The 23,272-nt window shown below is 47.5% G+C and overlaps 7 protein-coding genes across 7 annotated transcripts, besides 1 other annotated feature; 3 read left to right on the top strand and 4 right to left on the bottom strand.

The window, feature by feature from the left end:
- Positions 1-298: 298 nt before the first annotated feature.
- Positions 299-2,530, bottom strand: CTRU02_214963 (alkaline serine protease Alp1; the record flags this gene model as incomplete). The annotated part of the gene is made up of 2 exons (XM_070206340.1): positions 299-444; positions 505-2,530. 2 exons carry the CDS (start codon positions 2,528-2,530, stop codon positions 299-301), a joined length of 2,172 nt encoding a protein of 723 aa, XP_070059983.1.
- Positions 2,531-3,882: 1,352 nt separating this feature from the next.
- On the bottom strand, positions 3,883-6,261 carry CTRU02_214962 (uncharacterized protein; the record flags this gene model as incomplete). The annotated part of the gene is made up of 1 exon (XM_036726527.1): positions 3,883-6,261. The coding sequence occupies one exon, from the start codon at positions 6,259-6,261 to the stop codon at positions 3,883-3,885; it is 2,379 nt and encodes a 792-aa protein (XP_036581714.1).
- Positions 6,262-7,172: 911 nt separating this feature from the next.
- Positions 7,173-9,225, top strand: CTRU02_214961 (M35 peptidase domain-containing protein; the record flags this gene model as incomplete). Its single annotated transcript, XM_036726528.1, has 3 exons — positions 7,173-7,488; positions 7,545-7,986; positions 8,055-9,225. The coding sequence occupies 3 exons, from the start codon at positions 7,173-7,175 to the stop codon at positions 9,223-9,225; spliced, it is 1,929 nt and encodes a 642-aa protein (XP_036581715.1).
- A 633-nt stretch (positions 9,226-9,858) lies between these two features.
- On the top strand, positions 9,859-11,334 carry CTRU02_214960 (uncharacterized protein; the record flags this gene model as incomplete). The annotated part of the gene is made up of 1 exon (XM_036726529.1): positions 9,859-11,334. One exon carries the CDS (start codon positions 9,859-9,861, stop codon positions 11,332-11,334), a length of 1,476 nt encoding a protein of 491 aa, XP_036581716.1.
- A 522-nt stretch (positions 11,335-11,856) lies between these two features.
- Positions 11,857-16,472, bottom strand: CTRU02_214959 (nonribosomal peptide; the record flags this gene model as incomplete). The annotated part of the gene is made up of 6 exons (XM_036726530.1): positions 11,857-13,376; positions 13,439-13,766; positions 13,829-14,369; positions 14,431-15,218; positions 15,274-15,941; positions 16,022-16,472. The coding sequence occupies 6 exons, from the start codon at positions 16,470-16,472 to the stop codon at positions 11,857-11,859; spliced, it is 4,296 nt and encodes a 1,431-aa protein (XP_036581717.1).
- A 1,435-nt stretch (positions 16,473-17,907) lies between these two features.
- Positions 17,908-18,779, top strand: CTRU02_214958 (F-box domain-containing protein; the record flags this gene model as incomplete). The annotated part of the gene is made up of 2 exons (XM_036726531.1): positions 17,908-18,598; positions 18,658-18,779. The coding sequence occupies 2 exons, from the start codon at positions 17,908-17,910 to the stop codon at positions 18,777-18,779; spliced, it is 813 nt and encodes a 270-aa protein (XP_036581718.1).
- Positions 18,780-20,469: 1,690 nt separating this feature from the next.
- Positions 20,470-20,535: a sequence feature (Short protein (CTRU02_214957, KAL0930137.1) was converted to a misc_feature.).
- Positions 20,536-21,145: 610 nt separating this feature from the next.
- CTRU02_214956 (endo-polygalacturonase) lies at positions 21,146-22,365 on the bottom strand (the record flags this gene model as incomplete). Its single annotated transcript, XM_036726532.2, has 4 exons — positions 21,146-21,433; positions 21,486-21,939; positions 21,993-22,141; positions 22,195-22,365. Coding segments are annotated over 4 exons (1,062 nt in total), but the record flags the coding sequence as incomplete, so codon positions are not given.
- Between the last annotated feature and the right edge of the window lie 907 nt (positions 22,366-23,272).

The raw sequence follows: 23,272 nt of genomic DNA, 5'->3' as shown, positions 1-23,272 counted from the left end.
GGTATCCATCTACTGTCCTATTCAAGCTCCTGTTGCAAGTACCTTGAACAATCTTGTGTGGTGGGTGGTGAAAAACAGAGCTTATTCTCTTAAGTCAATATTAGTACGACCAACGTGGCTGGTGGACATTAACTATATCACGAATGGGTCTTAGTTGCCCCGCAAGCTTGAAGAAACAACCTTTTGATTATGGGAAGATGAAATTGCAGACAGTGGGGAGAAGAAGAAACACGGGCAGATTTACTTATTACAGGACGTCTCTATTAACTTCTAGCCAAGGTTTCTTTTATCTATTACCTCAACAGCCCTTATCGGAGTACTTGAAAGGACACTGATTGATTACGTCCTCAGGTGCCCCGGCAACAGCTTTAGCCGCTGTGAGATCGTACAGGTTGCAAACTGATACAGAACCTGAACCTCGGTCTTCTTTTCCGAAAGACCAGGCTAACGATTGTTCAGTAAATCTCAAGTTTTGTAGCTTTGATAAGAAATCTGCCAACTCACATTTGCAATTGGGATCATCTTCGCAGAGCGCTCGCACGTAGTCAACGCCAGAGCAACCGACTTGTTGTTCGAGCGTGCTCTCATTTTGTTGTCCGCAAAGATTGCATTGTACAGCTGCCGTGGCTGTGCTTGCGATTGAGGTTCTGGTAGTTGTTGTGACGCCGCCGTTGTTGGGGTGGACGCTTGCTTGTGTTGTGGGACTGGCCGGTTGAGTTGACATGGATAATATCTGTCGCGAGCAAGCTGCCGCAGCTTGACGCCTCTGAGCCGCGGACCAAGAAGATCGTTTTAGTCGTCTAAGTGTACTGCAGTCCGGGTAGTATCCATTCCATGCAATATCTGGGTGCATAAAAGTTGTTCCACGCGGGTGCGAGTAGGTCTTTATCAACTCCTGCATGTTCTTGGCGACACTGCCCTTCTTGAACTCATCAGAAAATTCCGGATTGGACATGAGGTACGCTGCAAGCCCAGCTATTTGGGGGGCGGCATATGAGGTTCCGCTGTCAGTGTAAAGCCCTGTCAAAGATTCATAGTCGGCGCACTGAATATCTTCACCGACCGCCCAAGTGGATAGTAGATCTCCCCGCTGACTGAAACTAGTCATCCTCCCATCAAGTGTAGCAGCGCCTACCACGATGATAGACGGCAGGTATTTGGCAAGAACAGATGGAAGGGTATTAGGTGTGACAGAGCCTCCCTTCTTGTCAGCATCGTTACCTGCTGAGCAGACGATAGGGACATCCGCAGCGAGGATTGACCTCAAAACCTTGAGTAGATCTGTTGCCAGCTGCTTGTTGTACTCGGGCTTCTTTGTTGGGTAAGTCACGATCGATGTAGTAACGACAGCCTTTCCATGAAGTCCCTTCTTCTCAATATCATTTCGAATAGTCTGCCAAGCCTTTACGAGATCAAATTCGCCTGGCGTGGTATCCATGCGCACCGTGATAAGGTTGGCTCGTTTGGCCACACCCACCGTTTTGCCAACAATTTTGGAAATGACACAAGTTCCGTGATTCGAATCGGGAGTAAAAGCGTACGGGTGGTTCATCACATTGATGTTTTCACGCGTAACGGTTGGATCGGGGGCCTTCAGCTCTGAATGCTCGAAGCCAAATGGCCCGGTGTCAAGTGCGTAGATAGTGATTCCTTTCCCAGCGGTATCATCATACGCATAGAAGTCCGAAAGAGTGCCTTGCGGCGGCGTCGAAAGCATACGTAGGTCGATTATTGGATTGCCTGACTCTTGGTCCTGTTTTACGTCTGCTCTTCTTTGTTTGGCGGCGCCGGCATCCGGATCCGTAATATCAACCTGCTCATCGGGTGCAGCTTTGTCCACAACGCGGTCTGCCCTGACTTTGTCAAGCTGAGCCGTAGTAAGAGGAGTACGCCAGAGATAGGGTATATTCTTCTCATCCAAGATAGACTCAATACTATCCTTATTCCCGACTACGCCCACAAGGGTGTTGTAGAAACCATCGGCATCTTGTTTCGAAGTACCCTCCTTGGCCCAGATGTTGTACTTTGGAGGCCCTGTGCTGGTGGGAGTTGCAGACAACGTAGCCGATGTCGCCTCTATACTCGATGTTGTGGCACTGGCTTGTGACGTTGGTAGAGTATCTCCATCATCGGGATCCGTTGACTTTTCAGGGTCTGGAGGATCGTCGTTGGAACTGCTTTCGCCAGACCCGGACACGGCCGATGTGCCAGCTGCTAATGGAGTGGTCAAACCGTTGGTAATAAAGGATCCGCCTCCAGGCCCAGCAACAACCAAAACGCCAACAGGAACGATGATTGTTTCGCCATTGCTTACAGTGACGGTTGAAGCAGGGGCGGAAGAAGTACCAGATGCTGATATGGGTGTCGTTACAGAAACTACCAGATTAGTTGTGGAATGATGCGACGTATGCGCTCTAGAGAGAGTATGGTTCGAGAAACCAGAGATCGAGGGCCTTAGTGAAAGTGACCGCTGAGCGAAGCACAGTGAAACGAAAGTGAACAAAAGAGTGACGAAACGAATGAACGTCATGATGACGGTAAGGAGCGACAATTGCAAAAAGCAATTCAAGTGACGATGGTTGTGAACTTGGCAAGTAAGGCTGAGTTATAGTGTCAGCACACTAAATTGCGACGCTCTCACATCAGTGATTGTCTAAGGTTGATTGCAGACGACATGATAAATCAAGACGCCGATCGCGTATAACATAGAGATTGCCGACCATGATCTGCGTGTTTTAATATAGAGAACTATGAGCGAAAAGTTAGTTAGCTGTATCGGCTACGGCAAAGCGCTTGCTCAAAAACAGTGGCGAGTAAGTAACTTCTACGAGGACAATGACTCAACTAAATTGTGCCTGGGAGATGGATATAAGCCACAAAATGGACCTTTGTCGATCTTTTATGCGTTGGTGGCGCGAAAGGACTGTGCATGACAGGGACCAAAGCAATTAACATGTTGCATAACCCCTGCCACTTAAACGACGGATTATTACATGCCACCCTTCGAAGAAAATCTGGTCCCCAGATAAAAAGAGTTATTAATAGTCTTAGATGTTAAGGATAAGAGCCCTTATTTGATTCGTGTAACGATAAATCGTCAGGTACTTTGACTTCAATGACCATGGGATGCTATGCTGGACATGGATACGTAGACTATGCTTGAACGCGTGGTCTGCACGTTTTTTCTGTGGTATGTGCAGCGTAGCAACATCCCGCTTAACCGGATCCGAGCATCCGGCAAAGCAGATGAACCGGAGGCGCCGGTGACATTGAATGAGACGCCGCAACGTGCAGGAAGAAGATGTGCTGTTGTAATGGGTGTGGGGTGACCGTCACATGGCAGGCCTTTCAACCTCGAGTTAACAAAAATAGGAAACTCCAATCTAACTCAGGGATCGAAGGAAGACACATATTGATTAACTATAGAATTAGGATTGATAGACAACGGTAAATAGTTGCACATCTGTATAGCTTTTGCTGAGGGCAGACTAATGTGCTCCATACAAAAGGTTTGCTGCTGCTCTGTTTGTCTTTTTGCAAAGTCTTGGAGCAGCGTGGAATGATACTTGATGCTAATTGCGCCTTCTTGAAACCTTATCGGTCTCTAGCGAAACCCATCAAATGAGACATCACTACGCAAAAGGCACTCTGAGTGGGAAAGTATATGATGCAGATGAGGATCACGGCAGCTGATGAACTCACTTACAAGATACCAGGACAAAGAACTTGTGTCGAACTTCGCAAATCACCGCTGTTTCTTACTCAAGTAACACAGAAAGCAGTAGGATGTGAAACTAATGTATTAGTCGTTTAGAATTACCATATTACTTGCTGCTGGGTAACAATAATGCTATTTTGTAGTCAATAGTCGATGCGCATGCTTCATCTTATGTTTCCTCTGTCCAACCGTATCGATGGTTGATTACCCTGGTTTTGTTCTTCAAGGTTGCCTTGTCTATGTTTTGGGTCGCCTTTAGAGCCCTTTTGAGCTGTCCCAAGATCCGTAAAACACGGATCGGAACCCCCAGAGAAGCGTACCCACATCCGACTTGCCTCGTTCTCGAGATTGTTTAGCTCTGGATGCGGTCTGCGGCCCTGGGTAACATCCATTGTCATCTCCGCTCTCATCCCCTGGTTTCCAGGCTGCTGTAGGCCGAAAAACATCAGTGGCAATACGCTTCCCTTCCATACAGGCTGCTCCGGCTCGTGATAGTTCTTGAGCAGTATCCACACCAGGATGGCGCAACAGATGAAGGTCAGAAGCACTGGAAAAGCGATCCACTGCTTGTCAAAGTATATACACATGCTACTCTCGTAGACAACACCGAGCGCATGTGCATCTTTAAGAAAAGCATCGGGCCCGCTGCCAGTCGAACGCAGCTTGTTCGTCACCGCAGTAGCAAAATCGTTAATAGCCGTCTCAACGGTCCCAAATGTGGCGTTCTTCTGGATCCATAAGGGGCTTAGCCACCAGCTCTCGCCACAGTTGATACGACCCGACTGCATATTGTCATATCTGCACTCTCCGGTGAACAGAGTGTAGGACATAAAGTAAGACATGGCGGACGCAAATTGGCCTCCCATCTTGTATAGGCAGGCATTAGGCACAGTGGCATTAGAGCCATCAGACAAGGTAATGTTGGCCCAAGTTCTGCCCGGTACTTGCTGGGCGCGAGACATATTCTTCTCTGTGTACCAAGTCCCGTTATCTAGCAAGCAAGGCTCGCGTATAGCAGTATAGTTCTCAGCCCCGGTAAAGATATATCCCCCTGTTGTCTCAATGGTGTTGAGTTTGGTTGGCTTTTCAGCCACAACCTTCTCGATGAGCTTTGATCCGTTTACCAGGCCAGAGTACTCCTTCATACACGGATATAGCGTGCAGCTTGCGGCTATGTAGTCCGCTTCGCCGCCATAGCTGGTTCCCTGTCGTGTGGCGTTGTGAGGACATACAAGAGTTCCCTCCGTCAAGTTACCTGAGCACGGGCTGGTAGACACAGCGAGAACGGTGAAGTTGCTGATTGCTGATGCAGCAGCCTCGGCGAATTCGGGTGAGAACTTCTCCGTTGCCCATGTGAGATTACTATAACCAACCCACATCCATGGTTGGTTGCCGCCAAAGTTGATATAGCTTCCAGAGTCGGGTAGTGTCAGGTTCCCTCCGTCATCAGGACCGGACACAAAGTCGGTGGTATCGAGACACTTGCTGCAAAGTCCAATACTAGCATGTGTAACACCCGTCCCTTGGTCTGGAAATGTACAGTTGCCGGAAGGGCAATGGTAAGAGACGGCGCTGTCTTTCCCGCTAGGAAAAGTGAGAGCCTGAATCATGGCAGCCTTCATGTCAACCTCTATATCCCATCGACCAGCGCCGAGGCGGTAGTACGAAGTCGATCCTGGGACCCTGTACGCGACTGGTATGCTCGCGTTGTCGGTAGATAGGAGCGAGGGGCATGAACCCGTCTTGACAGCTTGCTGAGCAAACGGACCGACAGCCAAGCTTGCAATTGTAGCCACAGAAGCAGCCACCACTAGCAGTGCGGAACTGGTGAGGCCCCTGGTCCAAATGACCACTCCCAACAGCTTAATAGAGCCTAGCACAGATCGAGATGCGGATTCGAAATCTTGCAGATGGTGCAGCGGCCGAGTACGCTCCGTAAACCAAGTCCATTTGATCTGGCCTATGATCTCAGCCAAAAGTGCAAGCATAGCTGCGCGCAAGACGGTTGCGAGGAAGTTGATGGCTGTACTGAGATTTATGCCGAACGGCCACTCAGGCTGATAGCGACCGTCATAATAGGCAAGCAATGCGATAATTGCGCCTAGGAGGAAAATTGCAACAGCAATGGTCAAAAGCTCCCATCGCCAGTAGCTAAGGATATGTCGATGGTGACGAATAGGCCGTGGCGGTAATTGAGGCTCCTGATGTTTTCCATTGAAGCCGTTTGCCGCCGAAGGAGGTTCATTGAAGTCGAATTGAAAGTCGGCAAATCGCGAGGTCGTCGTATTCTCGCGACTCTGATTGGTGTCAATGTTATTGCCTGCCATTGAGATCGCGGACGGTGACCTTGTTCCCACCTCTTGTTTGGCTTGGATCCTCCTGGTGGAATTGTCCTCAGAGTTTTGGGATGGCGCAGGTGACATTTCAAAGTTGTTCTTGGCGGTACTGCCGGGCGGGTCATTCATCAGACTACCGTGTCTACCATCGCGACCGCGCTGGTCCACTGGTAATTGTTGCTGGTTAACGGAAGAGCCTGGGTGCATGACTCGTTCGTCGTTTATCCAAACTCCCAGCCAGAGTTCTTGGCGCGATATCCCGTACTTGACCTGCTTTTAAGCTTTAGGCTTGCTTCTTGGATTCGTTTTGTAAAGGTGGACATTGTGGAAAAGGGGTAAGACAAAAGCAGCACGTTGAGAATTGGGATATCGATCATCCTCGCGATATTGTAGTGGAGCTCTTACGACCAAATAGGAACCACAACTAACAACAAAGCCAACACAAGCGAGTCATGTTCTCCAGCTGATGAGGCCGCAGTTAGCCTTAGGAACTTTTATGGGCCTTAGGGCAGACACAGGGATCTGGAGCCACCACCTCTGGCCACTGAGAATGGAGGCCAGAACTGGGGTGTACGTGGTGAGAACATGCGAGTCAAGGAGTCCCGGTCGCCTGTTAGTAATCAGTTCGGCTCCGGACGGACACTTTGCCAAGAGCTTTTGGTCGGGCTTAACATTGTACGATATTACAGTGTACCCAATAGATGAACAATACAGTAGGGTTCACTTACATAGTACTGCCTCACTCCAAAGGAAAAGGCAAGTAAACTTCGGCATATACACGAAGGCTCGGATCCCATTGGCAGAAGCGTCTATAGCGTCAAGTCTGCCCCAGTGTTCCCGTTCACCACCGCTATCAAACTTCGGACGATCTTCGTTTTGATCGTGCCAGAATCTCATGTAGATTTGCTGGATCAATCCGTAGCTAAATTTGAAGGTCTTTAATATACTGCAGCTGTCGATCCATTACTGCGCCATTACTGGGCTACGTGACTAGTGTAGAGAGTACGAGACGGAGACGACGGACAAAATCCTTTGATGGATATAAATGCGAGTTCATGGTCACGGCTAGTCTCAAAAGTTTTCTTGCTCTCTACTAGCAGTTTCACCGTTTGTCCACGATGCCACAGTCATTCACTCACTTCGGTACGCTCTTTTCACTAGTCTTGGCATCATGTCACGGAGTTCTAAGTCATGGCTCTTCCTCCCAGGACATCCGCTCCTTGGAACGAACATGGCACATGGCTCACAAACGAGCTTTGGACGGCTTCTACGTCATTGATCAACAAGAAGGCAGCGAGTGGGGTTGCACGGAGGAGAAAATCAAGGGAATAGATAACAGTATAAAGGATGCCCAAGCTTTGGCTTTCATGGCATCTACTGTGCTCGCAGAGAACGAGGCGGAGTTTTCTGACGCGTACCTCTTCTGGTTTGGTGGTATGTTGCCTATGAAATTGAAACAGTGAGTCTGAAGGGCTGACACGACAACACAGAGACAAACGCCAAGGCAAGCACAAGAAGTGCGATAAAAAGACTTCACTACGATCCTGTGAATGACATAGTTAAAGCAGCAGGGTCACGGAACCGGGTTGCTGACATGCTTATGGACAATCTCAGCCCCACGGGACTCACGTATATGTGCGCTGCTGGAGACAGCGATATTTGCGCCGGCGGCATGGCCGCTGCAGCTCACCAACACGGTGCCGGAGGTCTTTCAGGCCATTCCATCGTGTTCTGTGACCGGTTTTTCACCGCCAACTCACAACAGGACATGTTGAGGAAGTGGCAGAACACAAGAACGCTGAGTGCTTCATCGGGGTTTTGGCTACTACATGAGGTGCAACATCTGAGTGCCATCGTCAGTGATTCAGCGCGATGCATCGATGTTCCAGACCCGAATCGATCCGATGGTAGTGGGTGCTACGACCCGGGTTGGTAAGTGCTATCTCTCTCTCAGTCATTCAATCTGGCTTTTGTAGAATACTTTGCTAACACACAAGCAGCTGTTCGACGTTGAAAGATAGTGACAAAATTCGAAATGCTCAAAACATGGCTTTCTTCGCTTTGGAAGTCATGGCGGATCCTGAGCGTGGTGCAGCACCAGGTCAGTCATGCACCATCATGAAAAGAGACTCACATAACGTCTTCTCAAGAGGACAATACAACGATATGGCCGAGAGCCACTACGATTTGCGTAACGAACTTGAAAGTCTGCTTCGCAGGCAGGCAAAGTCATCGTCCGCCAGACAGTCACTATCTAGAACAAACAACACAATGTCAAGCGTGCCAAGAGCCCGATCAACCCTGTCGACCTCATCCGGCTCAAGAAGGCCTAGCAATCCCGCGTCGTCTTCTGGACCTAAAAGACAGGCTACATCCTCATCTGCTCCGAAGGACACTACTTCAGGACCTTCAAGACCTCGTCCCACAAACAGTGGTCCCAGGTTCACCACTCTCCCACCTGTATCTGTGAGCTCCGCATCTGGGGCTTCATTTTCAATGGCATATTCAACAGCTTCAACCAGAGACAGCAACGGAGTTCCAATTGTACCGATTGTCCCAGTTCCTATTCCAGTCGCGCCGGTTGCGCCGGTACCTCCAGTTGTGCCACCCGGAGGTGGAGGGAACGGCGGCGGAAATGGTGGTGATAAAGGCAACGAGAACAAAGACCCCAAGTCAGGGCAACCGTCTTCTCCGCCATCATCCCCCGCACCTTCTCGGACATCCACCCCGACATCGTTACCAGTCAGCCTCAGCGAGTCATCAGCAGCTCCCTGTTCATCAAGACCACCTCTCGCAGTTCCCTCCGGGGGCGGTGCCTCTCCAGACCGGGATGGGTTTCCTCAGGCAGTCTACGACCAACTTGCTGCTGAAGCCAAGTCGACAAAAGTCGCACCCTCTTCTACTTTCCGCACCTCAACATCTGGCCTGAAAACCATTGTCCCTTCAGCCACGCCTTCCGCTGTGGTTAATCCTGTTGCTTGTTACAATTTTGATATCAATGCCTACGGATACTGCTGTCCTGGGCCAGGGAACCCATGCGAGAAGGATATAGGTAAATGCTATTTTAATGGACAGGGAGTTTCTGGTGGAAGTAGCGGTGTTGTGCCTGATGGTGCGAGATGCCCACCTCCGGAGGGTGCTGAATATTGCAGAGGACCTTGCGAAGAGTAGTAGGAAAAATTGAGATGCATGATTCGAGTTTGGAATTTTAAGGTTAAGCAATGACTCGAAGTAAAACATAAACCTATAAGATGTTTTGTTAATAGGCCGAGACCTGGACAACCTTGAATGCACACCCTGATGATGATCACATCATCCAAAATAAGTAAGACAAAGTGAATTTCAGACAAAGGATAGAACGAGAGGGACTTCGGATGCCTCACAATCGTGTATAAAAGGACACCACTAGGCAAAGAACCAACCTTTACTCGTACCTCGTTTTCCTCCTGCAACTTTAAATGAGAACACAAGCTTGCGGGAGCCGAGGGATATGAGTGGATATGATTGGCTGAGAGCTGGAGTTGCTCCAGCCACAACCTTGCCACAGCTGTGCCACAGAAAAGCCCACTATTATTGGTCAGTCAAGGTGGCTGCAAATCCCCGCGGAATGCACCCAAATTGCAAACTCACTGTTCCTTCACCAGTTGACCCCCTTTAATGGTGAACTTGATGAAAGACAACGTCTCAACCTCCAAGCTAAGCAACCATTGAATCCTTTAACGGCTACTGATTGGCCTCTGGGACAATACTTCCTTTCGCTCAGCGGCATCATCTCTCGAAGAGTTCAAGACGTGACCCCATGCGATGGTAACATTTTCCAGTCTCCCTCCGGAGCTCATCATCGGGATATGCTCCCACCTGCAGACCGAACATGTCTTACAAGACGTGTTTGCTCTCGCTGAGACGGATGAGATTATAAAATACATTTTACAGCAGCCTTGGAGGGATGTTTTCCACTTTTCACTCGCCAACCACAGGCTTCGCGGCATCATTCAGCCTTTGCTTTACCGGAGGATCAGTGTCCACGGAGTTTTTGCAATCACGAAACTAATTGCCCTGTTGCGCTTCGTCACTCAAAGGCCAGATATTGCCGCCAACATTAAACAACTCTATCTTAATCTCGAGCCACAACTAACCGGTATCACATCCATAACGTCACGCGACATTGATTTCATACGTCAGGCTTCTGCTTCTGCAAACATACCATTCTCCGAGTCCCTTTGGGAGGAAAGCTCGGTAAAAGAGTTTGACTGGGACGACTACGACACACCTTACAGCCGCTATGTTCAGCGTCGTTGCCGCAATGAATGTGGGCGCCTAGGAATCCTCCTCATGCTTTTGCTTCACCCCATGAAACAGCTCAAAGAGTTAGGGTTGACACAAACCCGAGATATCTTCCGCATATTGAGAAAAGAGCTCGAGCAACAAGACGATGAGAATGAAGAATCTGAAGATATGGAAAGCGACTATGCTAGTAGCGAGGAATGGGGTGCCGAGCAGCCCAGCGGTATGCCGACCTTCCCAAGTCTCAACTCGCTCAGTGCAAGAATCTCGGATATAATGTGGCTCGCTGGCGAAGACATCGGAACACTTCTCATGATTTCACCCAATGTCACGCGTCTCCGTCTCGAGTGTGGAGACATGATTGCCTTTCACAGCTTTCTCGCCCGGGGGCTCCAGCACGTCACAGATTTGACACTCAACGGCCTCCCGATGCTTGATGGTGAGTTTGAGAAGATTATTGGCAGCTGCCAAGCTCTTTTGTCCTTTAAATATATCGCAAAGGACCTTGGTCAGGACAACTTCGGCCTCGACCTCAAGTCTGCTGTCGAAGCCCTAAAAAGTCATGGAGACACATTGCGCACACTCTGTCTGGAGCTCTCCAAGAGTCCGGCTTCTGATGATGTGACAATCCCCGACACATTTTCGGATTTCATCGTCCTTGAGAACTTGTGGATCGACGCAAGCTTCTGGGTGGACACCATCTTCGACGATGAAGGATACGAAGATTTAGGAAACGACATTATGTCAATGCTTTTGTCACTTCCGAAGTCACTGAAACGCCTACGATTGGGTGGAGAAATTTGGCATAAAAAACTCGTGGAATTCATAGGTAACAACCACAACATTCTTCCCAATCTCCTGACTGTTGATGTTGGTTGGAGGGACGCTGCTGAGGCATACGGATTGGGTGATTTGTCGGATGAGGAGCTGTCAGAAGGACATCTTACCGCTTTGATCACAGAGCTGTGGCCAGGCTCATCTTTGATTGGGGATTAAGCCTTTTTGATATATTTTTCATTGATTCATTGCCAGCCACGGCTGAATTTACAATTTCATGTTGGGTCTGAGAGCCGCTGATGAATAGCTTGGTCCGGTTCACCCCGTGCAACAGCGTGGTATTTATATATACAACTGCTAGACCTCTAGAAATGGTAGAAAGTGATCGTGGCTCATGATATTATGTGACAGTTTATCATTACCTCAAAAGCAACGCATCACCCGCATATGTGATTAAGTAGTTAAAGTTAACACGGCAAGGCAGAAATTTCTACTAGACAGCCAAATAGCGGGAGAAGGTTCAAGTCGCCAAGTCTAGCTACCTATCTAGTTTGAAACTCTGTATCCATCAGGGATCATTCAAGCAGACTTCATTTTCTGTTTTCGGAAGTGGTGTGTGTTTAGTTTCACGGAGGCCTATAATGATATTTCGTTCTTTACAAAGATTTCAATTCTGTTTAAGACTGCGTGCAGCAGTTGTTTGATTTGTTTATCTAGACTTTGAAGACTCTCCTAGACAGACTATATCCGCGATGAGATTAGAAGAATCTGTTCCTGCACTGTTTGTTTTCTCAAAATGTCTTCTGTTAAAACATCCAAGCCTTTCCGCCTATATGCGTCCGCTAGAGCAGCCGCGGATACAGGATTGCCCCAAACTTCTAGAAAGGATGCGTTCGTTTCCTTCAGCTCGCCGAACATGTCGAAATTCACGTCCAGAACCTTCATCCATACCTCCCTGACGAGTTGCTCGGCTCGTGCATCTCTTGTATCAACCGGTTGTTGACTCTCTACCCTATCGAAACCCGTATATTTGTAGATGACTGGCAGCAAAGGAGGTGATTTCCTATCAGTTAACGTGATGCGGTGATCAGTACACCGTGTAACTAGCTCCAAATACCGCTCAAATGTTTGTAACATTACGCCTGCCACTTCCCGAGGCAAGTTCTTCTCTGCAAACGCCATCATTAGCCGCGTCTGCTCGCCAAATGGTTCCACGTGGATTATCACGTCCGCCCGATCTCCTGGATCCATGATCTCTGTGAACTTGAACCCGGGGGTTTCCTGCTTGCCATTTTCGTCTGATGAGTGTTTTTCTGGCGCTGTCTCGATATCCAACCCTTGGAATACCAAAAGCGACGAGAAACGTGTCCACCGCCTCCATGACGTGCACTTTTCCACTATCGTATTGGCTCCGATATTCTCGAATCGCATCGACGCGATGTGTTGGGAATGTAGCTGTTCGACCAGCTCGCCGTACGTCAAGCGTGAGCTGTTCCCGTCCGCATACTTGGTCAATCGTGCGCGCGTCGGCACATGGGAAGTGCAGGAGCCCATCACGTCTTGAGCAAAGTCTATGGAGTTGTTACGGCCCCAGCCGGTAGACCCGAAGACTACGTCGTCTTTCCCCGTCAATTCGGCCAAAGTGAGAGCCCACGCAGTCTTTACGATTGTTGCTCTAGTGCTGCCGCGTAGAAATGTCATGTTGCTGTTTCTGTTGACTGAGAGGTCTAGCAGTCTAGTTTCGACCATCTTGACGAGGACACCGTCGACGAAGTCCAACCCGGAAGATGGTCTGCATTTGCCTGACTTTTCTCTCGTTATCTGTGGCATCACCGCATCTGCGAGGAGAGAGCGCCAGTATTTGATGCCTTCCTCAAGTTCTATAGCTCGCGCGTGGTAAAGGTAAGCTGGGTAGCTGCCCAACGCATCGTGCATGCGATAGTTTCCACGTCTAACCTTGAGAATGGATGCTATTTCGCGACGCAATATCGCAACGGAGTGGCCGTCATACTGGGCAGCGGACATGCGGATGACCAATCGCTCGATTCCGGTGGCGTCACCGTGGGACATCAGTTCAAAGGCGGTCTGAGGCTGACCCATTTCGACTGTTCTCGTATTAATGTCGTCTTGCATGATGGCATTAGTGCTTTGGCAGATATCTTTGAGTTGAAGTTGAGTTCTAATTGGAGGCCGGAAGGACTTGGACACAACTTGGTATAAAGTCCGACGGTGTGTAAAGAAGAACGTCCGGAGTATGGCATCTGAATCAATTAGAACCCTACGCATACAGATAATTCGCTTTATCGTCTCCGAAAGCACTCACGTCTTGCCGTCATCACCTCACAAATGTGACGGACTATTCTTTCATCTTGCGGCGTAACAAAATCGCATATTAGCCAGTTTATTCCGCGGCGCTCTTCTTTGTAGGTGGAAAACGCAACACAAGAGGCCTGTAAATCAGTAGCTTGAGTGATATCCTCAATGTCGGCAGCTACAGAAACACATTGTTTTGCTTTGGCTCGAAGTTCGTCAAATTCTGGGTGCTTAGCAATTGCATCGAATGGCTGGTATCTGTGTGCCATGGTGTTTGTTCTTTTCGATCTCGATAGAAACTCTGCAAGCTCGGAAAGTTGAGGTCTTTGAAGTATATCCTAATGCAACAAGCATTTTCAGTGTCTTCCGCTCCAATGAGGACAAAAGTAGAGCTACTCACAGGGACTGAAACGTTTAACCCAAGCTTTTTTGCCAAAGAAACAAACTTGATCCCTTTCAAAGAATCTCCGCCCAAGTCAAAGAAGTTAGAGTCCCGAGAGATTAAGACCTTACTCAAGCTGAGAGATTGCGCAAAAAGTTCCTGGATTGTTTTCTCGAACTCGCTGGTCACAGGGCTGTCGTCCCCGGATACAGCACCTCCTGAAAAAGCAATCAACATGGCTTCGTCAAGGCTAACGCCAAGACTCTGTAGAGATTTCCGATCGAGCTTTCCTTGGATGGTGATGGGTATGACTCGGAGTGGTATGAAGGCCTGAGGGATCGCAATTGGTTTCAAGTCTTCTGCCAGTTTTCTTTTGATGCTCTGAACATCAATAGCCACTGATTCATTCTGATCAAGAAGATTTATCAGAGGCCCTTCTCTGTGATGAGTACCCACGCTAGTGGCATAAAAAGCAATCAAGGCTTTGGAATGTGTTGGCCCATGTGCAGACAGAGTAACAGCTTCCACTGCAGTTACGTAGGTTCCTCCAAGAGCTCGACTAGAATAAGATAGGAGATTAGATGGGCTGCAATGATCATCTGTGGAGGATGCCAACTGACTTAATCTTGTGTTCAATCTCGCCAAGCTCGATGCGCTGTCCATTCAGCTTGACTTGAGTATCTATCCGCCCAAAGATTTCGAAAGACTGATCCGGAAGTTGTCGTACAAGATCGCCCGTCCTATAGAGTCTGCGAAACTCTGGCGTGTTCCATTGCGACAACCAGCAAGGGCTACTTATAAACGCCTTTGTCGTCTTCTCTGGGTCGTTCAAATATCCCCTGCTCAGCGTCGGACCTTGGATAAGCAGTTCACCGACCGCTCCTACAGGTAGAAGCTGGTTGTGATTTTCTGCGTTAGCAACCCTTCCCCAACACGCTCCCTCGAGTGCGCATCCAATATTATTGGCTTGCGGTGACTGTCGCGTGTATATGTTGTACGAAAAGGCACATGATGCCTCAGACGGTCCGTAACCATTAATCACGTCCGTTTTGGTTGCCCTGCACTTGGTCCACTTGTTTACAATTTCAGGGCTGTTGGCTTCTCCACACAAGATGACGACTTTGAGGAGTGGTACCTCCTCAGGATCGAGAATCTGCGCGATGGTGGCGGTGACCCCTAGGAAGTTTGCGCGAAGATCGTTTATGGCGCCTGCGAGACGGTTGATGCGATCAAATTCTGACGGGACACAAATAGTACCACCTGCGATAAGAGTGCTGAGGATGTCGAAATTTGTAGCGTCGAAGTTGAAAGAAGCGAAGTTGAGGACGCGTGAGGTGGCAGTCAGAAGGGCGGCTTTTTGTTGCGCCAGAGCATCGGTTACGTAGGCTTGGTGTTCTATCATTACAGCCTGGCCATTTGCAAAAGGTTAGCGAGTTCTCAAGAAGCGCTGGATACTTTCATACTTTGGGGACTCCGGTAGAGCCCGAGGTGAAGACTATATAGGCTAGGTCGACTGGTTGAGCAGGAGACGAGAAAGGTTCCATGAGTGCTGAAAGTTGCAAGTTTTTGAGAAAATCTTGATCAATAACCAGTGAATGGCTTCCAATACTTTCAACCAGGTGCTCATGCTGCCGACTAGTAATAATTAGCGAAACATTCGCGATAGATGAACATTCTCGCAAGAAGTTGACTGGCGACTCAGGGCTGAACCCAACGTAAGCGGCCCCGGCTTTGAGAATGGCGACTATGGCTAGAACAGCGACGGAAGTCTTGTCAAAAAGAATGGGTACAATATCGCCTTTTTTTATTCCAAGCTCAAGCAGGTGCAATGCCAGCTTACTTGACAGGACGGAAAGTTGATCATATGTGAAGCAAGGACCTTCGATCGAGGCCACCGCTTCCTTGTAGGGATCTCTCCGTGCGTATTCGTCCACATAATCGTGGACGCAGTGCTTAACAGCTACGAGATGGGAGGGACTCCAAGTCTCTAGGGTGTTGCGATTTAATGGACCGAGAATATCGAGGTTGTTTAATAACGTGTCGGAAGGGCAGGTTGAGAACTGCCTCACAACTGTTGTGAAAGTATCTAAAACTGCTTCAGGTGAGGGAGCGGTAATCGAACCAGGCATGCCTACTCAGGTTAACGCTGCGAAACAAAGAATTCCCAGATGTCTTGAGGTACTCATAGGCTTGGCTTCATCTTTTACATACAACTCAAGGTGATGCAGCTTTTGCTATCAATAATGATGCTCGCTTGAAACTGCTCTCCAACTGTCAGATTGAAGTTGGAAGCATTCTCTCTTATGAACATGATCAGTGTTCCACCATTGTGAAGTTCGTTGGCACTAGCCGACATGTGAGAGACCTCTGCAAAGTTAATGTTCGAGTTTAGGTCATTGATCTGGAGACATTCAAGCAACTTTGAAATTGTCGTCTGTGTCTCCAAGGTCGCAGAAACGGAGTAATTCTGTCTTTGTTCGTGTTCTTCAGTCTGTCGTATCAGGCTTGTCGTGATAAATGAGGCACCAGAATATATGCTCAGTACATAAGCCCATGCCGCAACGAAGAATGTCTCCTTGCCCAAGTTTTCAAATTTGCAGAAGCTCGCAATTGAGTTTGCATCCTGTTCCGAAAGGAATGTCTGTGAGGATTGCGAAGCCATTATAGGCGGAAAAGATGTGAAAAACTATGTGAATAGCTTTGGATGACCGAGATAGCGAAGCAAGTTCAAGCAAGAGCCAAAGGAGGATTAGTCCAGATTAATATGAAGGCCAGAATCCCCATTGCCCCCACCGCTATCACCTGGTACTTTTTCATTGTCATGCCGGAGAAGAGTAGCAAGGGGTTGCATAGCCGTGTTGTTATCCAATTACATTTATTGATGTCCAATGCTCCTGGTTCTTCTTGTAAGGTAGGGCTAGTCATGGAACATACACCGGTAATCTTTCGGGAACCTCAAAAAGTGCTTGATGGGGAAGGATATGGAGACACCACTCTTGAGTTCACTGGAGTAGCGAGAGAAGGGGTGAGCTTAATAAATGGAGTAGGATGTCTATGCCAGTCACCAGCTTTTAGGAGATACTACTACTGCCACTCATAAATTTGTTGTCCAATCAATTCTATAGCTCTATCTCTTGGTAAACATCGCTTCACTCCGTAATCATCAACATTAGCTGAAAAAGATTCGAGTCATGCTGATAGTGTGTGTACGAGTACAAAAGCCACATGAACAGCTCAGTCCCAAAGGATCTGAGCTGGTTGGCTTGCCCAGCGAATGCCTACGGCATCTCTATGACTCGGTCTACAGATTTGAGGTTACATCCAGGCGGCTGTAAACGATTGGAGTTCCCCATCTGGCTTCTAGAAACAGCGATTGATAGACAAAGCCTGGAGTCAAGCTTTGCCAAGTGATCTGGCAGGCAGGGATTCCCCGTCATTGTAAATTAAGGGCAGCGGTGTCCTGATTCAAGCCACGACTGTCTACACCAAACAGTCTGGACCCGATTGCATTTAGGATGGGGTCCGTGTTGCCAGCTTGATTTTTTTTTTTTTTTTTTTGAGAGAGAATATTGACCGAGAATGGTGAAAGCCATCTCCAGTAGGCCTGTCGGCCATATTGCTGTACAATATGATGCGATGAGTTGCGGGCTTCTGACAAACCTCCATTGTACTGGACTCACAAGTATGAGGTTTCGAGCATGTTCTAGGCATATCACAAGATCTAAAACATGGAGTTAGCTTAGGAATTCCGTCACTTCGATCTGTGTTGGCTGAACTTTAGCGATAGCTAAGGAACTAATGAGGGCATTCACAACCGATGTCTTGTACAGAAACAACGAAAAACCAAAAAGATCGTAAGTTGAAAGACCAAAACTTTAAAATCCTCCAAGATCCGGCATAAGCAACCTTATTGGTCTTTTGCTAAGGCCAACCATAAACGAAGAGGAATGTTGAAATCGTCCTGGTTTGCTGACAACCTTTTTCCCGAGTTGGACTAGCGTTGACAGCCATCGAGTGGCGATTAGGCAGAAAGTGGGTCAACCTGGTCTGAAGCAGGCAGCAGACATCAGTGGTGCGTTAGGACCCTCACTTCTGTGATGGGAACGGCTGTTGGTTTTTTTGCATATAAGCCTCAACGATCTTATCTTTCCTACTTCATCAACTCTTGCTACAGAGTCAAACATCAGGGACCAGTTTCTCATCGATCCCAAGATATCGCATATCTTTGCCCTACAGCCTCGGAAATGAACAGCTCAGTGTCGTCTTCAGACTCTTCGGAGCCATTGACACAATTCTCATTCTCACTGTTTGCCAAACTCCCACCCGAGCTGCAACTTGAGATCTTTTCCAACTGTCAACAAAACGACCTCATTTGCATTTCTTTAGCATCACACAGCCTTCGTGCCCTTTCACTACCACTCATTCCAGCGAAACCCTCCCTGCTGTTGTACGATCAAACACAGGCCCAAGGAGCGCTCAAGTGCAAATGTGGCAACGACAGTCTGGCTGGGATAGGTCAGGACAATCTTGCGCACCGGAAGAGGCGTCACGTACACGTACACAATAGCAAATACGACCTATCTCACGCGCGTGGGTGCACAAACTGGTCTCCTTGTCGCAACTATGGCCCTGATCACCCACTATGTCGCCAACGCTGGTGCAAGCACTGTCTGTGTACTTCGTGCCCACTTTATACAAGACTTCGTGGGTGGATGGGAGACCAGAAGTATTGTCTCCAGTGCCGCAAATTCACGAACCGGATGCAGACTAAGAAATACAAGGGGAGATGTAAGTGATGCCTTAAAACCTTGCGACAAGAGACAAGTAACTGACAAAAATGTAATTAGGTTTACATGGAAGACAACCGACCCGTAAGATTCCAAATAATTATTGGACAGCCAAAAAGGGACGGTCGTATGGCGTACGTTGGTGGAGAAGATTCGACAGTTGTTATGAGTCTAAATCATAAGTACCTTTGTGGTTGATGATATCAAGAACGCAATATGTATTTGTACAAGTATAGATAGCACTTGGAGTTTCGGAGTTTTGTGAATCAAATTTGGCCATACTGTTAATTTCTTTGCTGTGTCAGGCTATTTGGGCCCAATGACACCCTTTCTCCATCTCTAAAAATACTAACAGTTGAAACAGAAGCAGCCAAACTAAATCTGGTTGTACATTGCACGGTGCTGACCTACCTACCTGTGGCTTCATTCGATATTTTTGAAGGGCATCCCTGACTTGTGCCTAAGAAAATTATTATTGGCAGTATCAAATGATGACAAAGGAGAGACAGGAGACAGTAGCTGAACAAATGGAGCAGGACAAAGGACTCTGGTCAATGAAGAGAATGATGAGTTGGTGATGTAAACTATGCAGAAACTGGCGAGTTGTACCTAGGGATAAATTATTCTGTTTGGTATAGAGGCTCACATTGACCAAGTGATCAGTGATTAGGCGACAGGATTTATAACATTGCAAGAAATTCGAGAGTGAGAAAACGAAGAAAGTGAAATCTTTGACGTACTCCCTTCGCTCCACAATCAATTGACAGAAACCTAGAGAACAAAAAAAGCAGAGAAGTTCACTTGCCTGTCTGATTCATATTCTAATGGTTTTTCGAAGGCTCCTCGACTCTATTGGACGCTTTCTCCTTACCCAGAACCTTCTTCACTCTTCATATTCCATCTTCTCGACTGTGAGTGACCACACACTTCATTCCTTCGAGGGCTTTCCACGACTCGCTGCTCTTTCCTCATACCGAAAAACCTTTTATTTTACTCTGGCTTTCTTCTCTCATCGCTGTGTTCTGTCGTCAGTCGGAAATCTCGCCTCCTTGTCGCAACAAGTTGATTCGATCCCGCCATGTCTGCCATCATAAATTGTCTTCGGCCATTGATGCTGCTTTGTTGGGCTTTTAAACTTGCACAATACCCTCTTAGAGAAGGCTAAAACGATTTTTTGATTAACCTTGACAACTTAATGGTATAAATCTTGTATTCAAGTGAAAGAGAAGAGATAGAGTGGAGTCTGGCCGCATAAGCCGGTGTTCACAACGGATACACGTTGTGGCTCGACGGGAATCCCACGTTAGCCGAAGATCATGTCGAGCTACTGAGTCCATTTTCGATCGAAATCAACAATTCATAAGAGATAGCTAGTGCACCGAAGGAAAACACACCGGTCAAAGGTGACTGGTGCACTGTTGCAGTCCACCAGCGGGAGAAGTGAGTGTCATGAAAGCCAAGCAACCAAGACTCTAATGTAACATCAACAGATTTCCTGTTAATGATGAAAATTTGTCAGTTACGCACTCTTCATTCCAGTTTAATGTGACCAATAACTAACTAGGTCATCATGGAAGGATACGCTGAGGAACCTTGATTTTACCATTATGTCAGTGACGCCCAAATATTAATCACATGGATAATGGAAGGCGAGCGTGTGGGTCTACTATTTAGTCCTCCTGGAAGTGATAGGTCAAGCAAGGCATCAATCCTAGTGCAAAGATGCTAAACTGTTCAAGGTAAGTGCATACTCAAAGAGCTCAAAAGTAACTATCGTTGCTATTTGGATCAAAAATACAAAATACATACAACACCAGGTATTCGCTGGTCGTCACCGACCCAACTACTAATCCGGCCCTCATTGGCTTATCTATGGGAGAGCGGACGGGATCCCGAGTTTTCCAATGGGTATGGTCGTATGTGCTAGCTTATTGTTGAAAGGAGGCTTATAACCCGTTGCATGAAAATATGGGCATGATCTTACGTGTCATTTTTTCTACCCAACAGGCGATGCATGCATAATACCAGACTGATTGCTACCTAAACTGGTTATCTGGTCCTTGCAGACAAGTCTGGCTTTGGACTCTTGGTGCGAGTTTTAAACTACTTCACAAGGTCAAGACCATGATTGATCTTCATCAAGCACATAATTGCTAGTAACGGAGAGAATATTCTCCGGGCGCACCACTTTTGTACCTCACCCATTTGATAACCACTTATAGTCTACCTGTTTTATTTGTGCATTTCGTTTTCTTTGGTGTGATCACTTTTGCAGAGTGTGAACCTGGAGATCTATGTCGTTCAGTTAGGTAGATTTTGATGGTTTTCTATGCATCGAGTCCTGCCGGAAAGACACGGTGCAGACGTCATTAAGATATCTTTTATATGTACATGTTCATGAAGCACAACCTATGTACATACCAAACCAGCTGGCTTGAAATGATTTAAATTTGGGAAAAATTGACCATCCCGTGAATTATCTTTGTCGGCCCTTGTTCGGATACTGTCGACCTCCGGACCTAAAATCAACTCTTCACCCAGCAATGTTTTAAGCCGGGCACGTCTTGGTAGGATAGTTGCAGCTACTTTTACCACCTCCAGAAATATGAGTTCCAGGAAATGTAAAGTTGGAGCAGCTGCCGTCACCACAAAGGATATAGTAGTTATAGGCCGAGCTTTTGACTGTGCCTGTGACGCCAATGAACTTGATGTTGGACATCTTTACTCCATTAGTGGGCTTGCCAGTGGGACCACCATTGAGGTAGTCCTGCTGGACATCGATGCCATAAGTTGTGATTCCTTTCAGTGTGATGTTCTGATAGGTGACGTTGTTGATCTATGTCCAAAGTCAGCGATCAAACTCAACACGCTGGTAGCTATCTACTAACCTTTCCGCTAGTGTTGGAATTGGACTTGATTCTGCATCCGTTTTCGCTGTTGACGACCTGGGAATCAAGGAACGTTACACCATCCACGGTGTTGTTGCTTTTGCCGCCCACCGAGCCAACACTTAGACCGTGGCCACCGTAACAGTACATGTTGGACACAATGACACGGCTTCCAGACGTAACAGCAACGCAGTCATCTTGGTTATGAACATTAATATGGTCTAGAGTGACGCCATCACTAGACGAAATATCGAAACCGTCGGTATTGTGTGCCGCAGGCTTTCCGCCACTCTTTGAGTTGGGCTTGTCTCCAGCAGAGTTGTCTAGCGTCAGCCCGGTAATTGTCAAGTCAGTGTTCCCAGTTATCGAGAAACAATGAACTGGCCAGTTGGTGATGTTAAGATTCGTGACTTTAGATCTCGAAGTATTTTTTACAACGATGAAGTGGTCCGGTCTGGTATTCCGATTAGGTATTTGCCTATGTCTTTACAACAAGGCATAACTTACTTCTGGTTGGCGAGATTGTTGGATCCCTGGCCATCCCAATAGGCCTGGCCGTTGCCGTCAATGACATGTCCAGGGGCGCCGGTGATGGTAACGCCAGCTCCGGAAATAATAATTGGGTCAAAGTTGTTGTCCGCAGTGGTGCCAAACGTCTATCTGTCGTTAATTCGGGGAGTCTGAACAGAAACCAAAGAAGTGAACTAACAGTTTTTCCAGCAAATGTGACGGTGGCGCCATTCTTTAGATTCTGTAGATTGATGGCGCTTGCGGGTGGAACGGCGATGGAATCGAGGATGATGTCTGTGCAAGTCGCAACGGCATTGGCGATATCGTGATACGTGGTGATTCTACAAGGAGCTCGCGGATGATATTGTGGCTGATTATGTTAATTACATCAGTGGCATCGCCAGACTTGTATGATCTTACGGGTTTTGGAGGCACTGTTGCACCTAGAACAACAGGCAGAAGTGATAAGACGGATAGCAAATGTTTAGACATGTTGCATTTGGTGCGAAAAAGACAACGAGAACAGAGAATCAAAAGACTGATTGTTTCGAGAGGATTAAGATGCCAAATCTTGTTTGGCAAACCTGGGGAACGGCGACTTAAGAATTAACTATCTTCATTATGCTTAGATTACGGTCAATCATTGGTGGGGTAACTCTTCATCCTGCTTCCTGGCTGTTTGACATCCATAGATTGTACTGTAATCATAGCCGTAGTAGCCACTGGCTGATGAACAATTATGGAAGAGTTGCCCATACTGTTTTCGGCACACAGTTGCCGTACGTGCCATCGCGTGATGGAGGAAGCACGTACACTCAGCAAAATTGCAACGACACTTTAACCCCATTGGCTTAGACTGAACTAAAGATCCTGGCCCCCCCTGTCAAAGATTTCTCCTCGGCAGCTCGTCCACAGTCCAGATGCAAAGAAAAATACAATTGTGCGGGGAAAATAAACACAGAGGCGCCTTTAATTCAAGTTAATTAATGACCAATGAAGGAACTCGTGATGTAGTTTCCATGCATTTGATAATTCCATTTACCGTTGCATGGTACGCCCACCAATTATTTACAGAGTTCCTCAACCACTCATGAGTCGCGTGCGTCTGTTTGGGTACAGAGGAAGTCTCTTCAGCAGCACCTCTGGTGACATTCCCTTTGTTTTGGTTTGCTGGACCCACGAAAGTCGAGTTCCTGAAGCTAACAATCAACCCCAATCCATGGTATGGTAATCTTGCTTGATTAAAGCTGGAAAAACTAGATTGAATGTGCTAGTTA

The sequence above is a fragment of the Colletotrichum truncatum genome (assembly GCF_014235925.2).
Source record: "Colletotrichum truncatum strain CMES1059 chromosome Unknown Contig_0012, whole genome shotgun sequence".
In the NCBI taxonomy this organism is placed as follows: domain Eukaryota; kingdom Fungi; phylum Ascomycota; class Sordariomycetes; order Glomerellales; family Glomerellaceae; genus Colletotrichum; species Colletotrichum truncatum.
The sequence above is the reverse complement of the archived record's forward strand: the minus strand, read 5'-3'. Positions and strand labels throughout refer to the sequence as shown.